Here is an 11,714-nt window from a genome sequence, read left to right as displayed (position 1 = left end):
CCCCCCCCCCCCACACACACCTTTTTTTTTTTGGAAAGAAAAGCTTTGTAGTGTTTTGTGACAAATATTCTTAAGTTTTTTGCATGACCAATCCAAGTTTAAGGCAGTCCATGTCTAGTGAGTCTTGAACAGGAAGTACTGCTGACACTAGCTACCGTATAGTACCTAGAACTTAAGACAGGGAACAAAGATGAGCATAATACCAATACAACTGTGGCAAAATGGCTGCAACTGATGTATTATATAGGTTAGGTCAGTAGAGCAAGCAGACCGATTTCTTCTCTTGCTCGTGTTAATTAGTAATGTAAAACCATGGATTGGCCTAGCTAGACCCAATGAGATGCAACAAGAACAAGGCTCCCGAAATGCAGAGTACAGCATGTGCAGAGCTGCTCATTTTGACAATTAAAAGTAGAGCTGGAGCAAGCACAAGTGAGTTTAGGACTGCAGGGTAAACGAGGCAAAACTTGAGAAAAATATTGAGTAACTGTTCAAGTCAGACAAAGATCATCTTCAGATTTTGAGTTTCCTGCTCTACAAGTTTCTAAGGGCTGTAGGCACCATCTACATTAGGGCTGCCCAACTTCTAAGCCAAGGGCCATATGCCGCCAAACCTGCACCAGGTGTTGGGTGAATGCTCTCAACTCTTGCTCCCACTACTGTGCCACTACTAGGGCATGATTTCCCCATCCTCACAGCCCTGGACTCCCCTTAGTTTCCTGCAGCTAGCAGCAGCAGGAGGGAGGGCCTAGTAGCAGCTAGGTGACACACCTTAACCCCTCACAGGCTGCCTGTTGGACAGCCCTAGTTTATATGGTAGACTATGCTAGTATGACAATACCTTTGCTGTACTCCAGAGTAAGACCTGCATCCTGAGCAGACTGAAAAAAGTCACAACTTAGGAAAGCCACCTCCCAGGTATTTTGGTACAATTTTGCCAATGCTTCCTAGGACAGCATCCCCTCCCCTCCCCGTTCCTGCTATGAGCCTGTGCAACAGCCCATGGCTTACAAAAAGCAGAACACTATACCAAGGCCCCCTGCTTCCCTACTTTTGTTCAAATGATGTTAGTGCACCCAGTTCATACTTGCAAAGATCCCACCCAAAGAAGGACTTTGAGAAACACTGAACCATTCATAGCCGTGATCAGAAAATCAGCCGATTAGAACCAGCTTACAAACAATACATTTTGCTAGTCAATATGATTCTACTGGGTTAGGCAGAAGAATTGCAGCTCAGTATAAAAGTTGAGTGTCAGACAAACGGGATCAGATATTAAAATATCTAGATTAGTAGTTCAAGTTGTCTGCTACTTATAGGCTGGGGGACCAAAGTCCTCCTCAGGGGAACACAGAATGAAGAAGTGTTGAAAACTCAATGTAAGAGGCCTTTGCAGAGGCCTCTTGCAGGTCTAGGATAATTAAAGGTGAAGACCTTCCAATTTAAAATGGATAGAGAATTGGTATCAAGAGGAAGTTTTTCCTAGTAAGTGACCTTTATAGCACTGGACAACTATTATAAAGAAGCCAAATTAAAAAAAAAAAAAAGTGACCAGGTTTCCTTAAGAAATGGAAGAATCTTTATTGATTAAAGCATACGTTGATTAAAACTGACAAGTCCCTATAGAGAAACAATACAGAAATCTAGTGGTTTATTTAACTGTGAAGATGACAAAACTCAGATGTTTTTTACATAAGCCAGTTATCTGTACACCAGCAACAGAGATATTTTTATCTCTGAACCAAACACCCTGGCATACGAAGTCAGGGATGTCTACATCTTCAAAAAGGTATACAGGCATACCTCGTTTTATTGCACTTCGCAGATATTGTGGGTTTTTTTGTTGTTGTTTTTTTTTTTGTTTTTTTGTTTTTTGTTTTTTTTACAAATTGAGGCAAGACCCTCCACCAAAAAGATTACGACTCGCTGAGGGCTCAGATGATGGTTAGCATTTTTTAGCAATAAAAGTTTTTTTTTTTTTTTAGATATAATGCTATTGCACACTTAATAGACTACAGTACAGTGTAAACATAATTTTTATATGCACTAGGAGACCAGAAAGTTTGTGTGACTCGCTTTATTGCGATATTCGCTTTATTGTGGTGGTCTGGAACCAAACCCGCAATATCTCCGAGGTATGCCTGTACTTCATTTTACTGAACTTGAGGAAGAATTTGCTTGGATCTTGTATGCTGTCCCTCAGATGCCATACCAAGATTTAAAAAGGCCAAACATTCATAGGGACAGAAGGAATCAGTGTCATATGCTAAAGCAGACCAACAGTTAACTGGCATATATAAAACATCAGTTACTGGAACAGTTAAACACAGAACTTTATAAAATTGCTCCAGTTGCAGATTTTTTTTTTAAATATTAAGCCTATCAATTTGCAAATTTATCTAAAATTAAACATTGGATGTTGAAACCAAAAACTGGCTTCTGGTTCCTGAAGTCTCATTTACTTTTTTTTTAAAATTTGAATTGGACTAAAGCTTGAATTTTGCTTGTAAATATATCTTTGGCAGGAGTTCTTCACTCATTCTTGGTCCTTTAGCCAGTGTCTCATTCAAGTCACCGTGAAAGACCAGTTTGTTACTGAAAGGATCCAACGCAACTTGAGTAGCTGTTTGCGTACAACTATGTATACCCTGGAACAGTTATCATGACAATTCCAAACCAGTTTTGAGATTGGATTTTAGTTCAACAGGTAATAATATGCTCATGAAGTCACCAGTTCATTTGTTGTTACAACATATGCAGACTTGCATGTCATCTTTTCTAAAGGCTACTTTTTTCACATGCCATGCATCAGAATGACACATTGCTTAGGCAGCCAGAGAAACTTGGCTGTATAGTGAGGGTTAGTCTACGTGCTGCAGTTTAAAAGAACATTCCTACTGCATTACAGATCTTTGGAAGCCATTATCTTCTCCAAATAGCAGGGAAAAGGTAGTGGGTCAGTCTCAGATTCACTCTGCTTTATGCATTAACAAATGCTACACAAATGCAGTTTTATGCTTCGCCACACAACACACAAATCAAGCACAAGTTATACACATCAATTTATATAACCTAACCACATACTGGACAGTTACAATGCAAGCTCTGATTAGTGAAGAATCATTTAATAGGAAGATTTAAGAACAGCTATGTGTTGCAACAGTTAGCACTGGCTCACTAAAAACTGAAAGCATCTTTAAAGACACCACTCAAAGAAAGCAACATGACAATTTCTGTACAAGGTACAGTATAAAGTTAAGTGCACTTTGAGTCTTGGAATACTTTATAAAAGTTCCTATTCCCTTTTCTCTAGGCTGATGCCAGCAAGAATACTTTACTACTTCAGTAGAATTCTACCTTAGATTTATCATCTTAAGAAGGGATATCACATTGTCATGTGCATGAGTAATTCAGAACTTCCTGCCTAGCAGTTTTCTAAAGCCATTTAGAAACTGGGCTTAAGAGTTCCAATTTATCCATCAACTGATGAAGTTAACTCACATTTGTTTAAATATGCAAGCTTCAAGGGAAAAAAAAAAAAGCTACTGCAGTAACCGAAAAGGACTGAGCTACTGTTAGACTGGTTGCCTACGCCAATCAAAAGAGAAGCTTGCTCAAGAAGCATGGCATTTGGTGCTATGAACCAGGAAAGAATTACTAGGCACTGTTTAAACTAGCAAGGAGCGCTTGAGTCTGTCCAATGTACAGTGACCAATGCAGCCAGGTTACTCTGCAAGTATGACAATAACCAAAGAAAGCAGGAGAGAAGCAAGTACAAATTCAATGCAGTTTTAAAGAGCTGCTTGACGCATCATGCTAGTAACCCAGATTAGACAGCATTTCCTCTCAACTATTCCCTGCTTTAAATGTATTGCATGTAAAAGAGTAGCAGGCAGAAACTCCAATTATTTTAGTGTTTGCAAGGCAAAATTTTAAACTTAGTAGTTTGTCAAATACTTTTGATGCTGCCAGGACAGTTAGGAAGCCTATGCTTTTTTCCTAGTTCAGAGAAGCTTAAGAGTGTACCTTCTCCAAGTCTCCAGACCTAATTACGTGAGGCAAGTGTTAACTTGTGTTTTATTTGGGAACTTGCACTTGCTTCATTTAAAATGAAAATCAGAACAGTGATCACATTTCAGATTCACAACGTTTGATATCCAGCATAGCTTTTTCTTCTGCCAATTAAGTAAGCAGTCACTATAATGACAATCAAGCCAGCAAGTGCAGCACCAACTACAATTGGGATAAGAATGGTGTCATCATCCAGCGAACACTCCTGGGCTGTAGATGAGAAGAAGGGTATGACAAAGAATAAAACAAAAACAATGTTTGTGAAGAGTGGTAGGAAAAAAATGCTCCTCTATTTTCCTTAATACACAACTGAACTTCAAGCAGATCTACTATATCATAGATATGTAATATACTAGGAGAACTGTATGAAATTCATGAGTAACCAACACCTGTACTAAGTGTTAGTAACTGCAGGCATTTCTGGTTGTTACTGCATCTTATTAATGCTTTGTGTTGCATCAGGAAAGAGCCCAAAATAAATTCATATTAGATATGCAAATACCTAAAAGTTGGACTTCTAAGAGAGAAGCACAACAGAGCACAAGTTCACTTAGAGAGAGTTAGGCAAGGCAGGTTTAAAGAGATGTGAATGTAGTATCAAAAGCCAAGCGGAAGCAGCAGTTAGTGAATGCATGGGAGACAGTGACTGGAACAGGCAAAAGAGGATAAAGCCAACTGCAGTTTAAACTAAGTTACTCAGTATACTTACAGTCCAGTTTTTAAATCAGTTGTCATATTTCATTGCACTTAAAACAGGAATTTAAGGCAAGTGTTGGAAGTGCGTTTCCAAAAACTTACTGTAAGCCAAATGGTCTGTAGTAGGGGTGTACCAATAAAGACTTTTGGGGCTGATACCAACAGCCAATTCTTAAGGAAGCGCATCAGCCGACACTGATCCAATTTCCAGTACCAGTCCAGCAGAACTGGTAACTCTGTTGTGGTGGAAGAGGGGTGGGGTGCATGGGGGGTTTAAGGTCCCCTGCAGTGAGGGAGGGAGGGTGTGGGGCTGGGGCAAGTGCTGCCCAGCCAGGGTGGGGGTGGGCACAGGATGGAGCTGTGGCTTGTCCAGGCTGTGTGGGGAGGCAGGGCTGGCACCCTCTGCTTGTGCAGAGGCTCATCCACCACTTGCCTGGGAGCTATCACTGCTGCTTTTCTAGGAGAGCGTGGGGGGGTGCCCCCAGATCTGCATGGGGTGGGTGGGGCTGGGGCTCCACTGGGTGCTATGGTGAGTTCTGGGGTGGTTGCAGCCCCTTCTCCCCATAAGCCCACTCCCAGTGCCACTGGCTGCCCTGAGCACAGCCTGATGCAGCCCTGGCCCCACCCTGCACAGATCCAGGGGCACCTGCCCCCCCCACCCCCATGCTCTCCCGGATGAGTTGCGCCTGTCCTGCCCCGCCCCAGTTGGGCAGTGCTTGCCCCATCTCTACTCCCTCATGCGGGGAATCTTGGTCTACCCCGCCCCTTCCAGGACAGACTTACCAGCTGGACATTGCTCTTCCAGCTGCTGGGCTATGCTCCTTACTACTTATGTGCTGTGCTGCAGCTGCACATGCATGGGCCATTTAAAAAAAAAATGGCCACATTATTGGCCATATCAGGCTGATTTTCAATACAGACAATTTTCTTTATATTGGTGCTGATCTGATGTTGGACCAATGTATTGGTGCATCTCTAGTTTGTAGACTAACAGACTCCAAAACAATTAAAATACTATTGAAATACTTAGGTAGCCCAGCTCTCCCTTCCCAAAGGTAAGCAATGCCATTTTTTACTGCATACCTCAACACAGGCAAGAAAGCCTTGCAGTAAGCGCTTTGTTCCAAATTCTTTATCACCTCCCCTGGAACAACAGTTCCTTGGTCTCAGAGGGCACACCAAGAAGAGCCTCCCAATAATGTCAGCAAGAGACAACATCCCAGCAGAAATGTTTGTCATCTTTAGCACTCAACAAATTTAGCCTCACACTCACAGCTTTCAAAAAGGCAACAGATTCTCCCACACTGTTTTCCCATGCAAGATTTAAAACCCTGTTAATATTTTTAGCCCCATATATTGAAACAAAGGCATCTCTAGCCATACTGCAGTGTGAAATACATATTGTGTGACAGATTATTTAAATAGTGCTCTAAGATTAAGATGTCTTTTTGTTCATCATGATGCAAGGCTGTAGCACATCTTTAATCCCCCAGTTAGTGTTGATGGGGTCATTTTAGCTTTAAATAAATGAATGAAGGACTAGCCAGTAGATCTGTTCTATTGATATATAGAAGGCTTTTGTTCCACCCTGATTTGATATATTTTATAAATGTCAGACTCCTGAATTCAGAGCATACTAGAATCCATTGGATTTGGATTAAAATTCTTACCTGTAGAATACTTGTTTTCTTTCACAAGGAATGGCTGAACCCTTACATCAAAAGTATGTATTTGAAAGTCTCCGTTGACTTCAACAACCTGCTCTTTTTGGCACATATAGGAACTGCCCAGGGAGGTGTCCCATTTGCTGAGATTGTGGTTTTCAGCATGTAGAACTTCTAAATAAAAAGAAGAGATTGGATTTAGTGAGACTTGATCAGAAACTGAACCTGGTCCCAAGTAAGTAGTTGTTCAAGAGAGGCATATCGCCAAAGTCGTAAGCCTACTCAGTTGAAGGCTACAGAGACCATTTCTCTACATTTCCTCTGAAATGCATGATTCGGTGGCAGTTAAGTGCTTAGTTTCCTATAATACAGTTAGAGAGATTACCTTATTCCTCTATAACAGGAAACTTGCTAATTAAAAGCAATCACTATTCTACCTTCTCTACTCAAGCAGTTTAACTTTCCAACACTTCAGTAATATAAACTGGTTACATAAGTATTTTAGCTTTAACCCCTTCTCAAAATGTAGCATATCCTTAATCCATTAGCAGTAGACCTGCAGAATCCAAGCAAGAGTTTAAATGAAGCTTCTTGGTTTGAGAACGGGCAAGTCTGTTCATTAGAATTTCTAGTTAGCACCGATGGAAAGAGCTTGGCTTTTCCATTCCCCTTGTGTGGAAGGCTCAGATAGCTTGTGTGTCTTACAAAGTAGGGATCTATCAAAATGCAAATTTTGGAGAAACTGAAATCAGGCATTGCACATGATTAAAAATAAAGTTGGGCAAGGTCTTCAAAAAAAAACAACAAACAAACACAAAAACCAAACACTGTCAGGGAGGGGTACAACTTACTGAAAATAAAGTGTGGCTCCCTGCAAACAGTGCAGGGTGGGGCACACATGATGAACAGCTCTTGCAAACAAACAATCAGTGGTGAGGGGGAGGGAGGGGTAGTGGTGGACCCCCCCCCCATAATCAGCTTGTGAAAGTGGTGGCTGGCCCCATGATCTCCTGGGGGGAAAAAAAATTGGCCATCTGCCTCCAAGTTGGGTAGATCCCTACTTAAAGGTCTAGAAGAATTTTAAAAAGAAAAAAAAAAAAAAATACACGTGGGTTGCATGACAGCAAGTATGGTAGTTTAAGAGTCAGCAAGAGCAGCTCTCTGTGCTATTTCTTGCTGCAGGCCCAAAGGCTTTAAAAAAAAAAAGTTTTCTAGTTTGCCTAAAGTATACCTATTTAGTTGTCAGAAAGCAAGTGACTGCACTTTAAGAAGCTTCAGAGGAAGAGAAAGGTACATGCAAGCCAGCACGGGAAGAGGGAAACAGAAATTAGCCATGATTAACTCTTGTAGTAGAGGTTCTACTTATTGTTGACTTGACCAGAAAAGGTTGCTCCTAGTCAGTCAGGCAGGCATTTGCCAAAACACACAGGAGCCACAAGAAGGGGTTACTTTAAAGCTCATGCCATTTCTTACCAGAGCCATTTGTAGAGACATGCAGCGTGACGTTCACTTCTTTTAGATAAAACCTTTGTGTATTTGCACTTGTGTTTTTCTGTTTAAAAGGCAAAAACCATTTTAGTGTAATAATTGTGGGAACAGTTTTATGGGTTCTCAGACATAAGTATATATAAAAGTTCCATAGTTAAAGCTTAAAACATGAACTGGAAGAACTCTACAGTAGTGCTAAATGCTTAGTATTTATAATCCTAGTATTGCTAATTCTTAGTGCTAACAGTGCTTAGTACATTGGATATTACTGGATACTACAGAATTCTTATATGCTGGGGAGTTAGGCAGTCAGTTAACCAACTGTTTCCCTGCCCATAATCATCATAACATTGACTTCAAAACACACCTCTTAAAAGCACCTTGATTATTTATAATAAATAATGCCCATTCATAAGAGTCAACTGTGAGTTACTTACAACAACAAATACAAAATCAATAAATCTGCTGTTGGAATCGTTCAGTTTCAGAGTAGCAGACGTATTTCCACAACTCCCAGTGACGTGGGTTGTTTTTGGGTTAATGTTGATCACAGAAGGCTAAAATTAAGAGTCAAATAGGTCAGTCACAAAAAGGGTTTACCTACGTAAAGGCTATATACTGCTGCTGATCAAAAGGTTCTCCCTACATTGCTGCTTAGTTCCTGGTCTTCATGCTACTGACTATGCAGTGTCAGCTAACCAAGTTATTTTAAAAATATGACAATTCATGGCTGAGTACTGCTCACGCGATTCTCTTTTATCCTGGGTTAATGTAGGCTGCTTGACCAACTGCATGCCTTGGATTGCACCAACATACTCCAACTATACGTTTCTACGCATGGGATCCTGTATCTTCCTCAATCTGTACAAAGCCATATAACTATATATAAAAGACATTCAATAAAGTTTTTAAATTTGTTCCACTTTTCCCACTGAGTCTGCTCTCCCCCTTTCAGCTTTTAAAAAGAGTAGGAGTCCTTTATTTTATGCATTCAATAGCAGCATAGTCCTGGCAATCAGATGCCTAGGCTTGGGCTCCCTCTGCAGGAAGCAGAACATCCACAAGTTCCAACATGAAAGAGACATTGAAATGGCAGGTTTTCAAAGAATTTTTCCCCAGAAAGTTGCTACATTAAACTGGGTTAAAATGTTTGAAGCAAGATACTATCTAGACACAGCAGACTGATAATAAAGTGGTCACATATACAACACTAACAGTAACTTCGTACAGCTGTTGCGTACAGCTAGGATTAGGCATTCCTACTTGTACAAGTATGGATATATTCAAAACACCTTTCTTGTTTCACTTAAGATTTGGAGAAGCACCTTTTCTTGGGAGGCATTCAGCTGCAGCCCCATAGTGGCCAGGAAACAGGTCTGATTGCCATTTTTGAGAGAGTAATTTCCTGGGACTGGTTTTTCCACTGGTTTGGGAGTTGTGGTTGGTGCAGGTGAGGAAGTGGTAGATGCTGTAGTTAGGTTGGCAACAGGGGGCACAGAAGTGGGTGCATCAGCATCACAGATAGACTCTAAAAAAAAAAAGTTGCATACATTGTTAACTGTTATTTCAACAAGAGACATTACAGAGGGTCTATTCATTAAGAGTAGTTCTGCTTCTAAGAATTTGTAGAGGAAGTATTTGGCTTTCTAGATCCAGCAAGAGTCTCCTGCTCACCCAGTTTAAAACAAAACACTTAAAACCTTAGTATTAAGTGCAGACTATATTCAAAAAAAATGCAGTGTTTCAGACAGAACTGCTTTGCAAAAATTGAGATGAACTGGGAGTAGAAGAGAGGAGTGAGGCATGGTTAAGACTGGAGTACATGGACTAGCCACTTTGTGTTACGGAATAGCACAGCTCATAAATTGATACTTCTTGATCTTTTGAGATGAAGTGGATAGAGGCAGCTACAATTAGATTACTGGCATTACAAAGAGGAAAGAAAAAAAAGAAAAATTGAGCCTTTGAGAAAAGTACAACATTTATTGACTTGCTATGGAACCCTCAAACTGCTAAGCCATTTGCTTGAAGAGGGAGAAAGCATGCTCAAATCCTGGACACAACAGCAGTGTTTCTTCTGTTTACAAAGTGCAGACAACAATTTCTAAATCTGTTGAAGCGTTTGACATGCTAATGATCTCATCTAAGTATTAAAAACAAGTCTTGAATATCAGTGTGCTTAATGATACAAATTATTTCTAATAAAAAACATCTTGCCAACTAAAGTACTCTATATACTATTTCTAAGCAGACCTACTGCATTAACCTGGTTTCCAGATCAGAAGTTAGTGAATTAGGACAAACACATGTTTCTACCAGTACTAGTGAATCTTTCAAGACTCTCTCAGAAGTGCTAGTCATCTTGCTACTTCAGGATTTCTGTTGGTTAACACTGTCCATGATTACTTTAATATTGCAATGAAGTGACTCACCATTTTTACTGACTGTGCCATTTTGAACAAAAGCCTGCAGGGTGACATCCCAGAAAGACTGTGTAACATTTTCTGCTTCGATAGATTCGTTATGACAACACTTGTAGACCCTGTTTAGTTGAACTGGGTGCATGGTGTCATTTACAACAATAGTAACTGGTCCTGTAAGTGAAGACAATTTAGTACTTACAAATTGCAAGAACACTTATAAATACAAATCATTCATAAGAGAGTCCAGGGAGTTAAGACACAAGGGATTCCCCCAGAGAAAGTCCTTTTATAAATGCTACTCCTACACACTGTATTACTTGGAGGAGCTAAGCAGTATATAGCATACAAACCCCCCCCCCTCTAAATATACCACTGAAGAGGGTGGTGGTCTACAGAAACATTTTTAATACCCTACTAGGAAAAAAAAAAGTGAACAAAATCAGGACCTTAGTTTTTGTTGTATACTCTGGGAAGTGACAAACTGCTTAGCCAAGTGTTTTTTTATTGCACAGATGTAATCCTATAGGTATTACACTCTGCATGGGCTTAGAGTTTTTTCCAATCAAAGTTAAGGAAGAGTATTACTTGATAAAATGGCTACGCTAGTTTCCCTGAAAGTCACTTTCTGTTAAAGCTACAGGAGCTAGAAGCAGTAGTGGTCAGATCTACTATGCATTCATGGAAGGGGGGGGTGTGCAGAAATCAATATGAAGCTCATCCATTTGAGACACAAGAAGAAAGTGAGAGAGAGTAAAAGTGAGCTACATCAACAATTAAAGACGATGGTACACCATATGAAGACATACAACATTTATTAGTTACCGCATGGAGTTTTTTGGTGGAAGTCACCATTAATCATAATTCAAAATCCAGCTGGTCTTACCTCTTTTTTTCGCATCCTGAAATACAGCAGTATCATTGGTGTTGTAGGTAAATGTAATAATATTTCCCCGGTAAGTTCCACTAGTCTTTGTAAAGTTGATGCTCCAAAAATGACCTGCTCCAAACTGAATTGCCAAGAGTGGAGCAAATGTTTCATTCCCACAGGTGCTTCCATCATGTGTCACATTGGGAGATACATGTAAGGTTGCATTTCTCTAGAAGAAAACATTTAGACAAACAGATATTGTCTCCTTTCTTCATCCACGAATTTCCATTGCAAAAATTTCAGTTTGTTTTGTAGTTTTACCCACAGACTGTTTCATGGAAAGGTTAAATAGATTACTCTACCGTACCTACTGTTTAAAGCAGGGGCAGACAATTACTTCAGGCAGAGGGCCGCTTACTGAGTTTTGGCAAGCCATTGAGGGCTGCATCACAGGCAGCCCAGGGCAGATTAATATTAAATTTTCTAGATTTTTTTTTTTTTTTT

At 40.2% G+C, this 11,714-nt stretch overlaps 1 protein-coding gene across 1 annotated transcript in view; it reads right to left on the bottom strand.

Annotated features, from left to right (window-relative positions):
* Positions 1–11,714, bottom strand: part of LAMP2 (lysosomal associated membrane protein 2) — a 30,866-nt gene that overhangs the window by 1,410 nt on the left and 17,742 nt on the right. Inside the window, exons 4-9 of the mRNA XM_019521046.1 lie at positions 11,226–11,439; positions 10,352–10,513; positions 9,245–9,447; positions 8,357–8,476; positions 7,905–7,983; positions 6,438–6,605 (exon numbers count right to left, since the gene is read on the bottom strand). Coding sequence (XP_019376591.1) covers positions 6,438–6,605; positions 7,905–7,983; positions 8,357–8,476; positions 9,245–9,447; positions 10,352–10,513; positions 11,226–11,439 — 946 coding nt within the window. The remainder of the gene's footprint in view (positions 1–6,437; positions 6,606–7,904; positions 7,984–8,356; positions 8,477–9,244; positions 9,448–10,351; positions 10,514–11,225; positions 11,440–11,714) is intronic.

The sequence above is a fragment of the Gavialis gangeticus genome, unplaced genomic scaffold, assembly GCF_001723915.1.
Source record: "Gavialis gangeticus isolate Ggan-Ray unplaced genomic scaffold, GavGan_comp1, whole genome shotgun sequence".
NCBI classification, from domain to species: Eukaryota; Metazoa; Chordata; order Crocodylia; family Gavialidae; genus Gavialis; species Gavialis gangeticus.
The sequence above is the reverse complement of the archived record's forward strand: the minus strand, read 5'-3'. Positions and strand labels throughout refer to the sequence as shown.